Here is a 21,478-nt window from a genome sequence, read left to right as displayed (position 1 = left end):
TCAACTAAAGGTTTCCTTAAGTGACTTTGTGACACCAAGTACATTCTCTGATGATTGGGACTTTAACAGTATTAATGACATGATGTCTGATTTAGTAATGTCAGCTAGATTCACAGATCATGATTATTTACAAGGTTCATCTAGTTATGAGCAGTTATTCTGTTACACCCACTATGGGGATCATTACTTGCATAAATCTGCACAGCCTAGAAATGTTTTTATGTATAATCAATGGGAACATTGTTCTACACCACCTAAAAGCAGTTCTAAAGCATTTTTTGAGAAATTCAAATACTTCTCAGGGTTTAACACCAGTGATGCAGAAACGTTTTATTATAAACTGTTAGATAAAACAGGAATGAAAACAATGCTGACAAATTCTAAATTGATATATTCAGAAGCATTTTATGACAAAATGATGACATTTGGTTTTGATTATTGGAAAAATAATATTGAAACGAAAACAATTTGGGGTACAAAAGATTGGCAGGTGCAAGGCATAGAAGCACTATTTAGAACCTGCATGATACCAGAACAAATGTTGTTTTTAAATGACACAATACACCAAACATCTTGTCTTGGCCTAGCTAAGATCAAAGACCTTAAAACACCGTCTATACCAAAGCCAATAGCTGAGAATGCAACCACAGATATTGAATTAGACGTGTCACAAATCTTACATTTCAACAGAACACATCCTGATTGGAAAAAATGGTAATCTGGCCTATAGACACAAATAGCTGTCAAGATAGATTCCTGAATAAAACACAGGGTTTAAAAATGACCAGATTAGACTCTAGATACTCCCAGAGACAACATCCAGGGATTATAACAACATACAGTGTAGGGAAACTCTGCCTCGAATGGCTAACATCATCCACACTGGCTGAAATTAAGCAACACTTGTCTTTACTAAAAGATGGTGCTGATTTGCGCGATTTCATTCTTGGACCACGCAAACAGCGTCAAAAGCGTTTCATAGCGACCAGCATCTATGCTGCTTACAACGAGGCTTGGAAAGTAAAGCAAATTGAAACTGCTGAAAAAATACGAGAAACTGATCGTATTAATTTGGAGAAATCACTTTCTGTAGTAGACAATGGGTTAACGACTCTGTCTTCCAGAATATATTCGTTGGACAATATTGTATCCTCTGCCTTTGATGTGATAGACAGAGATTTGCTAATGTTACAACATGGCCAGTCTCAATTGCGTTCTATTATAGAACTAGGCTGGACGCTGCAAAATCTTCGTTCAGGCTATGTGCCTTGGCGTTTAATCAACACAACGTCATTATTTTCCAGTTTTAACCTTACTGATAAACAGATCAGTTTGGCACAGAAAGGAGCAGACTATACAATCCTGAGCATCGAAAAACTCGAGAGATTACCATTGACAATGTCAGAGAGTCCTGTCATTGAATGGATAATACACGGAATTATCACAATTCCGATAACAACTTTCCGATTTAAAAAGTGCCTTGAATACATACCTGCTGGCCAATATGAACAATTGGGTAAAGGATATGTAAAATCCGAATGGAAATTACCATACACTCATTCTTGCTATAGTGACAGCGACAAAAATGTATTTCTTAGTGGTGATAACTGTAAACACTCACTAAGCGGTATACTTTTGTGTCAGGGTATTAATTTACACGGAGCATGTGATGGAAATTCAAACAACCTTTCATGCCACCAGCTAGTCACACCTGCAACTCAGATAGAGCCCTTCTTTATGCAACTTTCGAACGGGAGTTACATTCTTAGAACGGATCACAGATGTTGTGGCCTGACGCCAGGGAAAAGTTATCTAATAGAAGTAACGTCCATGGTCAAATGTTGTATGCAAGCATTGTTCCCGAGCGGGCCTCCAGACATAGTGACTCCCCTCTGGCCTCGTCTGAATCTCTATTCTATACGAATTGATACATTAAGCAAAGTGAAATCTGTACTTTTACAGACAACAGTGCCTATAACGTCATCTAAAGAGACGTATGATCTTCTAGTCGCAAGGACGGCTACTGAAGTTCATGACCTTTTATCAACAAATTGCCCCGTGCATTTCGTAGAAATGTTCAGCCAACTCCTTAACATGTCTAGTGCAACAAGCATCCCAGGCATATTTAAGACAGTCTTTACGGGACTGCTAACACCCTTCCAGGCAATTTTGGGAATCTTTCCTAATTTTGTGCACTCCATTTTTGGCGGCATACCATTATTTTTGGGACTCGTCGCAGGGATTCTATTTTTGACCCTCCTGCTTCGTTATGGCAAGCCTCGGCTCAGACATAGCTCCCATGGGAATGGAAGAGACAATCCTAGCAATGCGCTACCGGGACAGGATAACTAACGTCCTTGGATTGGCCAGGCTGAGAGATCTAAACATGACCTGGTTCCTTTCATTCAGACCAATATGGCAAAATTGCATTTTACCTGTGCTACGGTGTATGCTTTGCGGCGATGAATGCGTGTTGGACATCTGTCTTTCACTTCCATCAGCAGTACCAATGGACGTCGATACTTTGCTCAGTCCAATAACGGCTCACGCATTGTGTTGTCCCCAGCGGCTACCAATCCTGATGACAGCATTTGTGGAGACTCCTGTACTACAGACAAGTGGTAACAGTGGAGCGAGTGACAAAAGCAACATCACCCAGGTACAGCGAGCTGTGAGCATTGCTGCTCCCGAATATGATGACAGCAATCATTCTCACACCTGCCAAGTTACAGCGCTATCTAATTTGGTTGAACTATCACCTGAATTTGTAGACCAATTCTTTGAGAGCCTGTCTGATACGATGTTCTCACCCGTAGAGAAACAATAACTTTTAGAAGCTTTCCGACACACAGCGTTCCATGAACTCTGAATTCGGCCTTCAGTTTTGATCAACAAAAACTGCAATAAGCTTTGGAAATCTATTTTTCCCCGCTCAAGCATTAAAAATTTTTTTCTTTGAATTGGACAATTTTTCTAATATTGACCTTTTTTGGCACGAACAATTCTTTGCTTAACTTAATAACTATTCTTAGAGAACAGAAGCTTCACACTTCTATTTCTAAACACATCTAGAGACATAACAACATTACACCAGCCTCTAGCACACATGTTATTACAATGCATTTTTATGTGATGATTTATCTCGCATTTCTTCTGTCAGAGATACTTCATGTGTAATTCTTATGCATAATCGTTCATTGATTTCATATGCAATAATTTTTTGAATGATTTCTATGCTTTAAAAAACGTACAGTACCTAAATTCCATGTATTACAAGTACGCCTATTTCGAATGCATTTATGTATTTTGGGGTGGGCAATGTTACACATGCATCTAATTGCTTAGTTTTAGTAATTTTGATGGACATTAACCCGTGGAGTGGGTGTTGCGTGTTTATCTAGGTTCCTGATCGATACTGTGACCTTATGCCCCTATTCGGCTATAAACCCATTTATTCCCTATATTGGCATAACCGTTCAAGTGCGATTTTCTGAAAAGTCATCTCTGGCCTCACACGAACAGAGCCACATTCCAGCATGACTCTCTGCTACTTCCTTTGCGACCAATTAGTGCAATGACAGAGCAGCAGTCACTATCTGATATTCCTAGATAACACTCCGAGTTCTTCAACAAGATAAAAACTTAGCAAACCTGGAAATCCCCGCTTGCTATGTTTTGATTAGTAATGGAACTCTAATAATAATAATAATAATACTGGATTTTATAAAGCGCGAACAGCTACCTCATGAGGAGGTGTCCCGGGGCTAGAAGAACCACAGAAGTCCTGGGGCAGAGAAAGGAGACCTAGCGTGGCTGGGAGAAGAGCCAAGTCTTTAGCATCTTCCTAAAGCAGGGTTCGGATGGAGCCTGCTGGATTGCTTGAGGTAGGGAGTTCCACAGAACGGAGACGTTTGCTGAAAAGGTACGACCGCCAAGGCGTGCCTTTTTTGCTCGTGGGACGACCAGTTGGACACGGTCATTTGACCGTAATGCACGGCTTTGGGAATATCTTGGAAGGCGTTTTTTTAGGTAAAGTGGGCAGGGGCCATGCAAAGATCTGAACGCAAGCGTCAGAGCTTTGAATTTTATCCGGTTGGCCACAGGGAGCCAGTGCAGGGTACGAAGATGCGGAGAGACTGACTGCTTGAAAGGAATTCGCAGTAACAGCCTCGCAGCCGCATTTTGAACTACCTGCAGTTTATGGGTTAGGAATTTTGGGAGGCCCAGGTACAGACCATTGGCATAGTCCAGCCGTGAGGTGACAGTTGCATGGACTACCATTTTCCTGCAGCTCTCTGGTAGAAGTTTAAGAAATTTTCGGAGGTTTCTTAGTTTATTTAAACAACAACCAGCCACTTGTTGGATATGGGAGGTAAAAGACATTTTATCATCCCATCTCACTCCAAGGTTTTTAGCCGAGTGACTGGGCAAGGGGGGGGGAGCCCATCTCCACCGGCCACCATAGCTCAGGGGCGGGGGTGGGACCCTTACCGAAAAAGATAACTTCGGTTTTATTGGCATTTAGTTTTAGTTTGTTAGTATTCATCCAGTGAGCAATGTCCTGGAGACAGCCTTTGAAGTTTGCGAAGGATTCCTGTGTCATCTCAGAGTATGGGAATACCAACTGGGTGTCGTCGGCATAAGAAATTGCCTTAACACCCCAGTTGGCAATTAGCGTAAAGAGGGGGGCCAGATAGATATTGAACAAGAGAGGGCTGAGGGCCGAGCCCTGCGGGACTCCACAGTTGAGGGTTTTGGGTGTGGAAGAAATCGTCCCAAGTGCCACCTTCTGCGTTCTCTGAGATAGATAGGAGTTTATCCACCTCAACGCGTTGTCTTGAATGCCTATCTCTGCCAGCCGGCTGAGTAGTCTAGCGTGGTCCACCGTGTCGAAAGCGGCCGACAGATCCAGGAGTACCAGCATAGCTGAACTTCCTGCATCCATCGACCACCTCACTGACTCGGCTACCTCTAGGAGCGCTGTTTCTGTGCTGAAACCGGGCCGAAAGCCAGATTGAGTTTCATGGAGAATGTTGTTGGTTTCCACAAATTTACTCAATTGGCGTTGTATCACTTTTCCAGCATTTTTCCCGGGGCGGCTAGAAGGGATATTGGGCGGAGATTCGTGAGGTCATCTGGGTCCCCGTTTGGTTTTTTCTTTAGGGGAAGGAGAGTGGCATGCTTCCAAACGTCTGGGAAGATTCCTGACGTGATGGAAGAGTTCCAGATACTTTGAAGTGTGGGCGCTACAGAGTCCGCTATGGCGCTCCATAGTTTAGCAGGGCAGGGGTCATCAGGGGAGCCGGATTTACAGCGGCTGAGTTCTTGCCTCACCTCGTTCAGAGGGATATGCGCGAACTGGGTGAGGGTTACTCCTGTCTCGCCATTGTTCGCTGTGTCCTGTTTCACAGTATTTATTACTGGGCCAAAGGAGTCATATACTTTCTTAATTTTATGATCGAAGTATTCTGAAATTTGCTCGCAAAGTAATGGTGTGGGAACAACCTCTCTTTCAATGCATTGAGGTTTGAGGAAGGACTGTACTACTTTAAAAACTTGTTTGCTGGACTGTTCTGCCTGTATAATCGAGTCCGCATAGAAGCGCTTTTTATTATTCCTAATGGCTTTCCGGAATTTTTTTGATGCTTCCTTATATCTAGTTTTTTCTTCTAAACCGTAGTTTTCTCTCCAGAGTCTTTCCAGTTTTTTACAAGCCGCTTTCTCCTCCCTAAGTTCCTGCGTAAACCAGGGAGCTGAGGGGGATTCTCTTTTTGATAAAGCCCGAGAGGCTGGGGCAATAGAAGAAACCATCCCTCCTATCCATTCATTGAGTAGTATTGCATCCAAATTGGGATTATTTGTCAAGGGGGGGTGGTTTGCGCCAGAACCGGGCACATAGCCTCGGGGGTCAGTTTTTTCCATTGTCTTTTCATAAAGTAGCATTTACTTGACGCCTTGGTATCACTTCGAATGTTCAGAGTGAATGGGACAAGTGAATGATCTGACCAAATCAAAGGGAGAGGTTTTTCAGGCCGCACATCCTTGATATTAGCAAAGATGAGATCAATAGTATGGCCCCCAGTGTGTGTGGGGCCTTCATTGATCAATCTGAGGCCGGCAGCGTCTAGCGTTGTTCGGAGCATCTCTGCCAAGGCGCAGTCTGCTTTATCCATGTGGATATTAAAATCACCTACCACTAAAAAAAGGGGGTGGAGGAGTGAGCTCTGCACTATCGTGTCTAATAGGGTAGTTAGAATGGGGTCCGCGCTGGCCGGGGGACGATATATCACTAGTCCTGCTAGTGAGAGCTGAGGGCTCACTTGGAAGCAGAAGTGAAGACCTTCAATTCCTTGGATAGCCGTGGCAGCCGAGGATGTCAGTACTAGATGCTCTTTGAAAATAATAGCTACGCCACCGCCTCTTTTTGTCCCAGGCCGGTTGGCGAGGCATATTTTAAATCCCGGAGGGATAGCAAGAGCGATAGAGGTCAGGTTATCCTCTTTGATCCATGTTTCAGTTAGGAACAGGATATCCCAATCCTGTTCTTCTAGTAAGAGCCAGACCTCATCTGTGTGTTTGACGAGGGATCTACAGTTTAGTAGGCCCGCCCTGATGTTAGTTTGAGGAGGGGATTTAGGGTTGGGGGGTATTGCGGGGGCAGCGCTGTCAAACGTTATACGGCAATTGCTACAAGTTTGGACGGGGTCAAAGGTTGCTGGGTCTATAGAGTGAGGGCAGCAATTGGATGGTGGGTTGAATGCCTTTAGGTCCTCACCTGACCATGATATCTGTCCACCATATGTTCCGATTTCGGCAGCATGTCTGGCCCCGGCGCAGTCTGGTCGCGGACGGGCGCAGACGGGCTTGCCTTAGGCGCGCCTTCGGCGCGCAAACGGCGCTCCCGCTGCGCTCCCGCTGCGCTCGTCCGCTGCGCTTCCTGTGCATGCACATTTGTAGGCGGGAGGGGGGCGTGGCCTCTAGTGGGCGTGTCCGTCGAGCGCGCCTGCTCTAATGGCGGCCGCTATGTCAACAGGGAAAGCACAACAGCGTCTGCACCGCTGTGTGCAACAAGAGGTCGTTGGCAAAGATTAAAAAGCAGTTTTCACAGCAGGTAAATAAGTGACACCACACAATGTTTTTTAAAAGAATGATTTTGCCAAATGATAGGTGCGAGTACCTCCAGCTCCCGGCTTCCGCCTCAGGACTGGGTCAGTGGTCTGATCGTTGCGCTGAGGAGCAGCGTTTAAGTAGGAATGAGAAAGGGGCGTGGCCTCTAGTGGGCGTGTCCGTCGAGCGCGCCTGCTCTAATGGCGGCCGCTATGTCAACAGGGAAAGCACAACAGCGTCTGCACCGCTGTGTGCAACAAGAGGTCGTTGGCAAAGATTAAAAAGCAGTTTTCACAGCAGGTAAATAAGTGACACCACACAATGTTTTTTAAAAGAATGATTTTGCCAAATGATAGGTGCGAGTACCTCCAGCTCCCGGCTTCCGCCTCAGGACTGGGTCAGTGGTCTGATCGTTGCGCTGAGGAGCAGCGTTTAAGTAGGAATGAGAAAGGGGCGTGGCCTCTAGTGGGCGTGTCCGTCGAGCGCGCCTGCTCTAATGGCGGCCGCTATGTCAACAGGGAAAGCACAACAGCGTCTGCACCGCTGTGTGCAACAAGAGGTCGTTGGCAAAGATTAAAAAGCAGTTTTCACAGCAGGTAAATAAGTGACACCACACAATGTTTTTTAAAAGAATGATTTTGCCAAATGATAGGTGCGAGTACCTCCAGCTCCCGGCTTCCGCCTCAGGACTGGGTCAGTGGTCTGATCGTTGCGCTGAGGAGCAGCGTTTAAGTAGGAATGAGAAAGGGGCGTGGCCTCTAGTGGGCGTGTCCGTCGAGCGCGCCTGCTCTAATGGCGGCCGCTATGTCAACAGGGAAAGCACAACAGCGTCTGCACCGCTGTGTGCAACAAGAGGTCGTTGGCAAAGATTAAAAAGCAGTTTTCACAGCAGGTAAATAAGTGACACCACACAATGTTTTTTAAAAGAATGATTTTGCCAAATGATAGGTGCGAGTACCTCCAGCTCCCGGCTTCCGCCTCAGGACTGGGTCAGTGGTCTGATCGTTGCGCTGAGGAGCAGCGTTTAAGTAGGAATGAGAAAGGGGCGTGGCCTCTAGTGGACGTGTCCGTCGAGCGCGCCTGCTCTAATGGCGGCCGCTATGTCAACAGGGAAAGCACAACAGCGTCTGCACCGCTGTGTGCAACAAGAGGTCGTTGGCAAAGATTAAAAAGCAGTTTTCACTAATGAGCAACTGATAACTATCACTTCCTAGTGACATCTTAATTGACGTCTTATGTCCAGCAAACTTGCGTCAAACCCGGCACCTGTCAGGTATAAATATTACCACCGTTGCCTTAAGCAATGTTCGTTGCCTGTTGCTGATGCCAGCTACCTGCATGACCCTGTATTGGTAAATCTAGCACTCTCTCGCTGCAGCCTGCTATCCTGTGGTGGTGAAGCTGCTGATTACCATTATCGCCGCTACAGCGCGAACTATGGTGCAGTACGCTTAAGGAGCTGAACAGCCGTCCCTCTGCGAAGACATCCAGCAGATTCCAGCTGCCCGCGGACGCTGTCCCCCCTCCTTCCTCGACGCGCTGAAGAGAAGCCGCTGCCTTTTCTCGTGCAGAGAAATCCAGTCCCGGCGCTTCCGGTTTACCCTCGCGGGTGACTGGGATATCGAGAGAGACCCCTGAAGGAGATACCAATCCTCCATCATTCTATTCAGAGGTATGGTGTTGACTAAACCCTTAGACGAGAATTCTTGAAACAAACCTTGGCAAAACCAACTTAACTCAAGCTACTTACTTACTCCCCCTTTCACGTGTTAGGCTTAGGTCAGGCACACTGGGGTAGGCTTAGTTAGAAGCACCAGTTGAGTATGTTAGCCTAATGTATATATGACTGTATATATGTTTTATTACTTTTAACCATTGTATGGCTAAGAAACCATATCAATGCTTTTACAGTTCTATTTCGCAATACTTATCTTACTGTACGTACTTTTTATAATAACAATTATTGCAATTGTGGCAATACATTTCTCTTGTACGAGAAGAAAGACTGTTCAATAAATGTTAACCCTTTATTGACAAACGCCCGTCTCTCTATTCTCTACATCTCGTGAAAGTAAACTGCACTAGACTGACTGAGTGAAATACATGTCTATTGTTTCACACGACCCTAGAGATCGACTCTTGATCTGAGGAGCAAAGTTGTCATGTTGCACGGTTGTTGGAAAGCTGAATCCCTTCTTGTCTGTGCCAGGGAAGCTGATCACTTCCTATGCAGAGAAGAAAGTTTCCAGTGACCTCTGAGCTAGTTGGTAACACAACCCAATTAAGTTTAGCATAGTCAGTGGAGGCCTGGAATATAAGCAGTTCCACGTCGATACTACTGTTTATGTTATTCCAATGCGCAGGGCCTAGTGGGAAACTAGGAACTACACTACATAGGGATGACACTTAGTATAGTGTAGGGACAGACTTATCCTGATTTATTTCTTTTTTTCTTCTATGCCTACCAGGACCCAGATCATAGCCATTATTGCAAGCTTAGTGGTCCTGGAAATCATATTAGTGCTGTTTCTCAGTCGTTTGAGACTTTTCCGTAGGATTATGTTTGTACTAGTACCTGTGTATTTGCTGAACCTTTTACTGAGGTGTTTATATACACAATTGCTTTTGGCTTTATAATAAATCTTCAAACTTGACCTTTTGTCAGTGGTTCTTTGGGGAAGGAGATGGAAGTGATCCGAATTGATTTGTTGAAAAAGATTGCCTTCTACACTCTATGACAGGTACAAAGGTCTAATCGACCTGTGACGGGATTCTAGAGTTGAGGTTCTAATTCTAGATCAAATTTCCCGCCTTTCCACAGCCCTGCGACACACTGTCCTGCAGCATTGTGCTGGTTACCAGCAGTGTGAGTAAATGTTAGTTCGATCTATGGGTGTCAGGCGAGTTCAGGGAATTTTGCACTTTACACAGAAGTACAACGTTTCTCAAATGTGCCCGGGGGCAGCAGAGCAAAACTTTACACAACCGTGTATTTGGATGTTCCAGGATATGAGGTTCTGTGATCTCCTGCTGTCACTTGAGTGGCAAAAGGAACACCCAATATCCACCACTCAGCCATAAACTCTGCTTTTGCCGCTGCCGGAAGTTCTGTCATCGAACTTCCGGCAGCGGAGAAAAAAGAGAGTCCAGCACTGCCATGGCAAATGGTGAGTGTCTACTCCTCATGCCCTGCCAGGAAGTGGAAGTACTACCTCAGCAGCATAAGACCCACTCTAAGTTTTTTTATGTAAACTTTGTCAGTTTTATATTTCTAATTCCTAACGAGTTATCTTGGAAACAAAACTTCTTTGAAGAACAATAGAACAAAAGATGAGTACAATACAGTACTACATGTAGATGCTACCTGTATATTAAGCATGGATTATCAATCTCCAGGTGCTATATGAAACACACCTGTTACCACAAAACTTACTTTCATTTGCATCTTTCCTTGTGTTCTTTATGTAGGCAGAAAACTTTGCAAACACATCATTTCCAGCTGAGTTCGATTCTGGATGCTTAGTCGCAAGTTTGGGGTATCTGTGAAAGTATTAAATTAAAAACTTCCTGAGAAGACACTCAATTTACCAATCACGGACACATGTTCAATGATAAGCATAGAAAGTAAACATTTCTTTTATAAACTGCACATCCCAAAATATGTACTGAAAACGCCTTACCATCCTCCCTATTACGTAACTTCTAGAACACTAGTTATTGTATTTCTTCTAAGATGGCTACTAAATTGTTTGAGGTCACCCTGTTCTAATCAGTGAAGATGGCTGGATAAAATAAGCAACAGGCTCTCACTGAAAGCATTGTTTTTATTCATTAATGTCAGATTTAATCTAGTGCGAACTTGACCTAAGAGCGTTAGAGGACTTTACAAGAGACAAACCCCCCACACACCCCTTTTGAAAGCTGGGTATGCGGTAGGGAGGGAAACAGCGTTGGGGTAGTGGGCAAAGAGGGCGTCCAGAGGGCGGGGATAGGTATATGTACCTCATCAACTGCCCCCCCCCCCCCTCCCGGAAGTGACGCGACACGCCTGGACCCCTGAGGGTCCCAAACACTGGGAGGCTGCCTCCTGTGCCTCTTGTGGCACTAAATAGGCCGCCCTTTTAGTGGGTCTCCTTCGTGGACCCCAGGCAGCCTGCATAGTGCCAATATCGGCAAACACTCACCCTCCCCCATACAGCCTGCCACCTGATGAGCCAAATGACACCATGGCCCTGCCCAACGGTGTTAGCCATGTGGATAGTTGGCCTTCGCACCCTTGTTGTCCTTCTTCAGAGGGTACCCGTATGTACCTTTCAGCCTCTGGATCGCCCTGTAACTCCACCACAGCTCTGGGTGTGGCCACCGTCACCACAAAGCCCCCTACTAAGATAGCCTTCCTTACTTACACCCAGCAGTCTCTAAGGCCTCCCCCAGGTCAAGTAGGAACAGGTCCATACCCACTCTGTACCCCATCTTCTTCAAAACACCCTGTGGCCTTCGTGTGCAGGAACCACTGACGGATGAAACCAAATCCCCTTTGCTCCGTGAATTTTTTCATGGTGATGTTAACCTTCTGCGAGAGACCTCCATGACTTCCCTTCATTGTGCGCCCTGCCCCAAATGCAAAAACCACAGTTGATGGACATACATTCACCACAGTACAGAGATCTGGGCCTAAATCCATCGTTTTTTTTGCACTCCACACCACCCCAGTTCAGACATGGCCATATGCAAATCAGTCTGACCCTGTGCCTCATGGGAACAGTCCAGCTCGAACTGCCGGGCGTCATCTCAGACCACCATATCTCACAGGTCCCTAGCTGGTTGCTAAACATACACATGGTGACCGTCAATGCTTGAAGCAGTGCCCTCCTCCCCAGAAATGCCAGGTAATTCCTTCCCAGGTGTATCACTAGCACATTAGGAGGAGAAATCCCCCCACCCCCCCATGACTCAGCTGCAGCTTCTACAGCAAGCAGGTCCAGCACATGCCTGGGTATCCTAGCCAAATACTGGCTAATCTGTTCAGAGAATTTACGCATGGCGTGGTTAACTCTTTTGTGCGAGGCTTCCTGGCCACCCTTGACCAGGCTCCATGCTTCACTAAGCAAGCTGTTCAGCGCTAGCCCATGCCCCCAAACCTAATAAACTCAGTGGTGGAAACACCACCTATCTCCGATTCGTGCATTCCACCCCTCGTGCCACCCTAAGATGCACGAAAGGCCATATACCCAAGCATTGATCCTGGCAAAATAAAGAAATGCTGGGTGGTTTAACACCCTTAATTAAGCACCGCACACCTTTCTATACACTCCAGTTTGCACCTAAGCCTATTTACCTACATCCTGCTTGCTCGAGCCCCTCTCCAGGTCCAGCAAACCTGTCCTTGCCCCCTCTGGACAAGGGTAGGCATCTTTACCTAAATCCAGCTGATACCCGGGCCTCTCCCCGGTCCAGCAAACAAGTCCAAGCCCACTTTTGGCAGCTGTAACCCTATCTTCTTCAATACACCCTGTGGATTGGCAAGCAAAACTCACATGCCCCCAATTGTAGCCTAACTTACACATGGAGGACTGCATCTCTTGCAACAGATCCCTCTTCCCCAGGGAGTCATGTGGCTAGTAAAGCCCTGTAGTAAACCATCCAAATAACTTGCCTGCCTTTTCTTTTCGATGCAGGAGAGGAAAAGTAAGAGCTCTAATACACTTTATCATCCAGAGTTCTCCAACAAGTGTACCCCACACCCTGAGGACCTTGCCCCCTCTAAGGGCAACCGCTCCTACCCATCTGGCTGGGCCAGCTATGGGGCAGGCAGTCTCAACGATAATTGAAGCGTCCTGTGCTACCCCCTGCTTATGTTGAGGGGTATCCCTGTTAAATGGCCAATTCCTAACATGGCAATCGCGCGCTAGCCTCACATCATCTGTCAGCCGCGTGTGCCCACTTATCCCTTCTACTGATGACCGTCCTGTGGTACCCACCGGTTATGCTGAGGGATATTCTCATTAGCTGGCCACTCAGTGTGCACCTCCCCATAACTATTGATAAACGGCTTGCCCATGTTGTTTGTAGTCCCGTACCCTTGGGGCATTGTCTTTTGTGCCACACCAAGTCCATTAGTCCCCTGCTCATTTAAACCTGTTAAAATCTAACTGTGACCTCATACTTTAGGATGATAGATCCCTGGGTGTAGACCCTGCTGTTGAAACCGCCACCACACCCAGCAGGTGAAGCGTTCCAGGTTCTTTGGCCTGACCCCTCCTATGCCCTTACAAAGCACCCTGTCTGCAAGTGGCCAGCAGAACCTGCCAGTCCTATCTACCCTTCAACTCCTGTTGCAGGTGTCCTGTTGACATAGCTGACAATGTGTGTTTACCTCCCATTCAGGTATAGTTGGAACATCTAGCATGTGTCCTGAATGCCCAATGTAAGTGATGTTGTGCCAGTGTAGTGGACTCCTTACACTAATAATAACGGCATAGCACTCAGAACAATCGTAATTACTTGATATTTAACAAAAGCTGTAAATTGCAATGCGACTTACTGTTACTAATTTTATCACACTCAAAGAGTGAAAGATTGAGCTAGCTACTGATACACTACCCATTATAAATGGTGTTACCAGCAGGCACATACCCTAGTGGGCTATCTTGTTTGGAAAGGATCTTTGACCTGGGAATTACACTGCGATCTCTATGCCAAATGCAAGTACGCCCCAAGAAATGTTCTAGTATTCAAATCTGAGACCTATAGATAAAATACCTTTAGACATGCTACATAACATGGAAATAATGCGTGCTACCCCCCCCCCCCCCCCCCCACCTTCTGCCGGCGAATATAACTGCTGCGATTCCAGGCGGATATCCCTTCCTTGTGCAAGTCATGCGCATAAAAACCTCTGCCAGTTAGAGCCCTGTCGCGGACCAATAGGTGGGGCACTATAATTCCAGCTACCTAGCTTCACTTCAATAATGGCCCTGTCACCATTTCTTCAACATTGTAGCCATTCCCCATTGTGGGACAGTAGCCCCCCTGCTAGAAGTCCGCTTCTTCACCCACGTATCTATGGTTGTCCAGGCCGGAAATGTTGTTCAATTGAAGCATCCTGTAACATGGCGAGCTCATGAATGGAGACAATCTGGATTGAGGGAAGGTACGTACTGTGCCCACTATTGCAGTCACTGCACCCCCTGTGGGGTGACCCTTACACAGCCCATCCTGCTTACTTGCTGTAGTCTTGCTGACCAACAGTGACCCTTGGTGCTGAACTAACCATGACCTGGTTCACTTTGTATCCCCCCTGAATTGCTAGCCCTCCACTAGAATTGTGTGAAATGGGTGTGCCTGTGTCTTGGAGGTAATGGAGGATGTATGCAATTTGCATTTCTTGTGATATACCATGCCCTTACATAAACATGCATTCGATTTGCACGCTGATTACAGCAAGGAGCATGCACAAGTAACTGCCGTAAGCAGTAGCTTAGCTTATCTGTAGCTTATATGGATGGATGAATCTCCTAGTTGCAAATAAAAACATTTTACACCACCCAACATGAGCAGGTGCTGACAAAATGAGGGAATCCCTATTTGCAACTTGAATTTTTTTTTATTGCCCACCCGTTGTTCTATGTAGCGAGCTACAAGACCTGGCATATCTCTTTCCCCTGGAAAGATAAAACCTGCTTTGGTTTAGAGAATCTCACTAAGCACAACATTTAAACATGGACCTACCTATACAGAGGTAGCAACCCCAGCCTCAGAAACTCATACTGAGATCAGCTGGCTGAAGCGGCGGCTAAAATTCCTTACAATTGTTTGCACTCAAGACTGTGGTAAGTAAACATAGTTCCCTTATTACTATTGTGCGAGATCCAAACCCATAGGCTCTCCATGTGTTCGTCTCCTGCCCATACCACAGATTCAGGAAAGCTTGTCAACTGTGATGGACCTAGTCTATGCCAAATATAACAGGTGTGTTTGCGTCCCCCCCCGAGGGATGAGGTGTTTAGTGCTATCCCTCGGTGGTACTCAAGTATGTACCTCAGGGGGGGTATAAAGTTGAGAGGGGGCGGCCCACTATCTGATGTACTTAGTAACTGGATGACCCATGTAATCCCCATATGCCCAACCTTTACATAACTAGTGGGTTATGCTCCAATACCCCACCCACAATCTTCCTAGGCTGCTAAATTGCTAACTATGTGAGCGGCCTGAAGACTGATTATTGGCATCTGTTAGTTGAATATGCACATCTACCCAAAATGCCTTCATTGTGAGTTTTAATACACTTTTTAAGGACCAGGGACTTCAGTGGCTGTCCTGTCTTATTAATAAGGAGTTGAAACCCTTACTTACACCTAACCTGATCACCAGTCATCATTCCCATACATCACAGCAGTCATAGTGACACCAAGTTTCCACCTGTGAGACACATCGGGAGGTATATTGCCATGACAGAACAGATCTTAACTGTTGAAAACCTCTATGTTACATGTTTTAACTTAGGCGTCCTAATAATACGTCTTTGGACAAGACTTAAACTAATTTTAATTTTGCCTATTATCACTAGTGTTCTATTACTGAGAACTGTCTTGACAATGACGATGTGCATAGGCCCCTTACTTATTTTTGTATAGTACTCTATTAAATTTTCATAATAACCCTTTTTCATTTCTAATTAGACCATAGACCTACTAATTTACAGTATTTTTGATAAGCTGAGTTGCACTTATTTGGGACAAATTACCTCATGAAATTGAGGTTTTTTCACCAACTCCAGTCCACCTACTCATGGGGGTATTATTGGGGTGTCTTTGAAGTGTACAATTTTAGGGATACAATGCAGCCACACTATCTAACATTATGCCTATCAGATATCTGTTTGCAGTGTATAATGCATAACCGGGTGGTCGTAGTTTGTCAATTGTGACAGATATGAGAGGCCTTTAAGGGAAAAATAAATGGAGAGGAACATTACCTCTCGATGCCGTCGAAATGTCCCCCATTCCGGCCCAAATCAGCAGACCCTCTCCATCAACCATATATGCGATCAATAACCGAATTTGTTAGTGACCATATACAGTACTCTACTGCCCCAGGCTAGTTCATGCTATAGAAATACCCACATATACACCTGAAAGGCCGCATGTATCACTCTTCTCCCTAGGAACGCAGCTCCTGAGAGACCCAACATGCAATTGCATGTACCACAAGTCTTGCACGGGTTGTGGCCTGCCCACCAACACTTCTATGAAGGAGTCTTTCAATATGTGCTGTATAAAACTGTATCAAATAACACAAGAAGGCCCAGCATAACAACACAACCTAGGACCAATGCAAAATTGGGAGCATGAGGCTGTGGCAATGGGTGTCTTTATGTTAAGAAACAAAACTAGCCCCGTGATGCAACATGGACATACCCTTAAATGTCTGAGGGGAAGAGTTGAGGAACACAAGACAGGCAATATGCAACTGGAGGATGTATGTATTGCTATGAAGGGACCGCATCAGCTAATCCTCCACAGACCTCGTTTAACGCCAAACAAACTGCGGCTCACTAGGACAGGGACTGTGCATGCACGTGGCTGAGACACTGATCCCATGATTCGCATGACGTAACTGACGCGTTTCCATGTAACGTTTGAGGATCTGGTTCGAAATGGATGGCAGAGGATATGGGATCAAAACGCATTGATCATGGCTGTGCCAGAGTTTTGCGTTGCTATGAGTGACATTTTCATTAGTTCCGTGTAATGGTTGATGGTACACCAACCTGAGTAGCACTTTCTCACGGGCATAAACAAGCAATGAAGCTGATGAAAACACATAGCAGTTAGGGTGCAAAAAACCCCAAGATGATTGTACCACTGCAGCAAAGCAGCAGAAGGGAGGGCCCCAGCGATGTACGTTTGCAGTTTGGAAGGACAGACACACCAAGCGGCTCCCGCACACACACAGATGCAGCCTATGGTGGGGTAGAGTTATAGGTTATTATTACCGAACCCAACGGTATAAACGGTGGCCTAGTAACTTTAACTGACTGTGGAATGTGACCAGCTGCATGGAGCGCTTGTCCTTTGAACTTCCACTTCATGCTCAAGTTTATGAGGCTGCAACTGTGATAGGAAAGGAAAGTCGGCAAGACACACTCAAAGCTAATAAGGGCTGGCAAGAACGGGCCTGGAGTCAAAATGCGGTCCATTGGAGACCTGGAGAAGGGGTGCCAAGAAAAACAACATAACATCCTATTCCAGCTCCAGGACAAAAGGGTGGAGAACCCACCCCTACAAACAGAGGAAGGGGCAGGATCTGGGCAACCATAACACTGGAGGTGGTGACCGACTCAGAAGACGATGCGGGCAACAGCGACGACAAGGGGTTTGTGGCCAACATGGCGGCCCCTCGATGAACAAAGAGCCTACCAAGATCCACGGCGGACATGGAGACCATCAGGCGATAAGCGAAAAGGGCGGGCAGTACAAAAAAGGGCAAGGGCACAATGATATCAGTGAGGGGGTACACGGGCAAATTGCAAACTATGGCACACAATTAGGGGTAAGCAACTACGCCACACAAGGGCCATTGTCGCTTCAGCCCCCCTGGCTAGCAAACCCGAGGAGGGAGGGGGCAAGAGGAATTCTTGGGCCTTGGTGGCACTGCCTGGGCTGGGGGCCCCTTATGTGGGAGGACCCCAAGCAAGTACAGGACCCAACGGAGGGCCAGGGACATTAGCAAAAGAAGGGACAAAAAGTAGCAAGCGCCAGGCGGGAAAGCCAGCTAGGGGAGAAGAGCAGAGATGAAGCAGGAGCGGGGGAGCCGCTCTAAGCAAGCAGGGTGGCGCGGTGGTACCGGAAGGGTACTAACTGGGCATGGTCGGGGCAGGACCCAGGTGGGAAGCCAGTAGGCGAATACGTACGCCCCTCCCTGGGGGCCCACCTACCACCACAAAACTCCTGGGGTTAGCAAATCTTATCCCGCCAGCAGTGAAAGAGAGAATTTGGAGGAAGGAGTTTATATATATATTCTCTTTGCTGGAAGTGTGGCAAGCGGGCCTGGACCTCACAGCTCAGGATAAAATGGATGGACCGAAGGGGTAGATGCAAACCCAGAGTAGAAAAAAACCATAGAGAACTGGCTAAAGGCCTTCAGGACTCTGGCATGCATGTTCATAGAAAAGTTCCCCAAGAATGCAGCAGGACTAATCTTATATGAATAGAAAGTGCATGAGGCACAGTAAAAGTATCAAGGAGAAGCATGGCAGAGGTACGATGAAGGATTTAGGGAGAAGATGCCGAACTGGCCAGTGATGCCTTGGGACTGCCAAGACATTGAGTGTTTCGCAAACCATATGGTGGCAGCCAGGAAAGGGCTATGCACGCGTAAATACAATTTTCATCCCTCATGATTTAAAGGAAAATATGAGGGACAAGGACAAGGTTTCAGAGGCGGAGGCAAATCCTGAGTGGCAATCTGTTGGAAGTATGATAAAGATGAATGCAAATGGGGGTCTACATGCAGGTTTAAACACAGCTGCGGGACCTGCGGGGGCAACCATCCCGCTGTGCAATGCGGACAGTCACAAGTGACAGGTACCAGCAGAGACAAGGGCAATGCAAAGAAATAGCGGCCAAGCAAAGGTGGCACATGGGAGGACGGAGGGAGTGGGAGAGGGGCTACCATTGCCTACCCCCGTAAATGAAGGGAAACTGATATTCTTCAGACCCCCCAGGATATAGCGGCATGGATTAGCAAATTTAGCGGCACAAAAATGGAAATTTAGCGGCACAAATATGGAAATTTAGCGGCAATTTTGCAGCATTTTATTTGGCCATTTTTCCTACAACAAAGGGCTCAATAGCGTGGAGAGTGAGTAGCTGTCAAGCAGGGCATAGATCGGAGATTAGCAGAATGCCAAAAGGGTAAATAATGATAAGCCCTTAACAGTACAGTTAACATATCTCTCAATGCGCCTCCTGCAGAAAATTCCGGCCTGTAATTGCTAGCGTCTAGGATGCAATTATATTGGAAACGCACTGAGTCACAACTTATGGTTAGGACCACAGTCCATCTCTAACACAACCGCCATGCAAACCATAACAAGCACATCGCATGAAGTGCTCATGACCTCATCCTTCATGAACAGATGCAGTTACATATGTTGTAAATCCTCCAAAGGATTACCCTTACCACCATGTCAGAGTCCTTAATGAATTATCCTTAATTGGTTTAAGTGATGTACTTTAATTGCATTTTGCTTTTAGCTGTTATTTATTGGTATGCATCTATTGTAAAATTCTACTCAATACTTAGCTAATTGTTTTACTGCATGCGTGTTTATATAGTGCGAGCCTTGCTATAACGCAACAGAGGTACACATTAGAAAGTGTGTATACTTTAAGGCAGCATCAGAACAATAAGCGGTTCTGACCACCCCCTGTTTAGTAGAATTTTCTCCTGTACCGCATCAAACCCATTGTCATAGTTCATTACTTTATTCTGAATAACTTTTTTGTTTTACCTACACCATATGGCATTTAGCATTATTTATGTCTGCACCGATTTTTTCAATCTCAAACATAAACTAATTTTCTTGGATTTTTCTCATACAAATGTGTGCGTCCCTACTCACCTTTATTAATAATAAAAAAAGTTAATTAAAATACCTAAAATGCCACGATTGGATACAGTATTTTGTTCTAACTGTCTCAGAGGTGCAGCCATCCATTACTACCAACTGTGGTTTCATACAACTACTTCTTTTTTAAGCCATTTTAGCAAGTAGCCGTCTTTAAGCAGCCCTTTGAAGTGTGATAATAGTCCATTTTACATGTCTGACTCCGAAGAAAGAGGATAAAGTCGCCCAGTGCTGGCTGCAATGCCTTCCTGTGAACTTTGACCCGGAGAAGTTGCGTTGGTCTTTTATGTGAGAGCGTTTCACATTCCTGTGCTGGAGCTGACGTGTAAGATGTTTGCTTGTTTGTGTTTGCACATATTTTGCAGCCCGGCTGCTAATAGTCTTCGGCCTGCAAGGTTATTGAAAATGCTAGCAGATCTTGTTTACGGTCAGACTTTTCTCTCCCATATGGGCCTTAGTGATGTTTCTTGGGGTCTTAATGTGGTTCTGCCTCGTGCCCTTCGTTTTCCCGGTTGGGCATCCGGAAGCGCCTTCCTCCGGTACAAGCGGGTCCTGCTCATGCCTACTTTACACGCCGTGCAGTGACTTTAAATAAAATGCAGCACAATGCCATTGGCATGTGGCAGTTGTTTTTCCCACCGAGGGCTGTTGGGTCTAAAATTAAAAGTTTCGGGACTCTTGAAGGAGTTGCCGACAGAGCTATAACCGAAGCTGCCACCCAGCGTGGGACTGCGAACTTCCTGCCTCTCTTCCATTAGCGCGTGCCTTTGTTTTGGCGCGAAGACAGAGTACCCGCAGGGCAAACTGGGACATGTAGTCTTTAACCCCTTCCATGCTCATGATGGAACGGTTCAGTCATGAGCGTCGGTTGAGCTGTGCTCATGGCGGAACCGTTCCGTCATGAGCTGATAGGCTCATTAGAACCTTCAGCACAGCGCGAAAAATCGCGCCGCACTGAAGGGGTTAAACATTAGTCAGACCCCCCAGGATATAGCGGCTTTTGTAAAAATGCAGCGCGATTTCTACAAAAGCGCCGATTTCGCGGGCACTTTTGTAAAAATCGCTGCATTTTTACAAAAGTGCCGATTTCGCTGCAAACCGCGAAATCCTGGAGGGTCTAATTCTTACTCAATAACTACCCGAAGAAAATAGACAGACAACAATTGGCAGAAGGTTTCAGAGCTGGATTCCCCATCCCCTACAAAGGATCAGTGGCCCTGCGGCTTAGCCGGAACTTAAAATTGGTGCGGGACACTCCAGAGGCAGCTCGACACAAGGTAGACATGGAGGTCCAACTAGGTAGAGTGGTCAGCCCTTTCTCCTCCCCTCCACTACCTAACCTATTAGTCTCTCCGTTAAGAGTGGTACCTAAGAAGGAAGCAGGTAAATACCGGCTCATACACCACCTTTCTCACCCGCACAGGGAGTCCATCAGTGACTGGCTAGATCAGGGCAGCTGCTCGGTAGCTAACGCCTCCCTGGACGACACATTGGATTTAATTAAACAGGCAGGGAAAGGGCTCTGCCGGCAAAAACGGATATCAAGTCAGCATTTCACCTGTTACCAGTGCATCCAGTTACCATCTGCTAGGTTTCCAACTGGACGGGAACTATTACTGTGATAAATGCTTACCCAAGGGCTCCTCAATACCCTGCGCTTACTTTGAATCAATTAGCAGTTTTCTCGAATGGGAACTTGGCGTGCAGCACCCTGGAGGGAGGAGGGGCGGGTGCACT

At 46.2% G+C, this 21,478-nt stretch overlaps 1 protein-coding gene across 2 annotated transcripts in view; it reads right to left on the bottom strand.

Moving 5' to 3' along the window:
- CLIC6 (CLIC family member 6) overlaps positions 1–21,478 on the bottom strand; it is a 231,039-nt gene that overhangs the window by 32,556 nt on the left and 177,005 nt on the right. For both annotated transcript variants that reach the window (XM_086935371.1, XM_086935372.1), the window contains exon 4: positions 10,541–10,647. In XM_086935371.1, the coding sequence (XP_086791497.1) occupies positions 10,541–10,647 (107 nt within the window). The remainder of the gene's footprint in view (positions 1–10,540; positions 10,648–21,478) is intronic.

This window comes from Lissotriton vulgaris, chromosome 8, assembly GCF_964263255.1.
Source record: "Lissotriton vulgaris chromosome 8, aLisVul1.2, whole genome shotgun sequence".
Classification (NCBI taxonomy): domain Eukaryota; kingdom Metazoa; phylum Chordata; class Amphibia; order Caudata; family Salamandridae; genus Lissotriton; species Lissotriton vulgaris.
The sequence above is the reverse complement of the archived record's forward strand: the minus strand, read 5'-3'. Positions and strand labels throughout refer to the sequence as shown.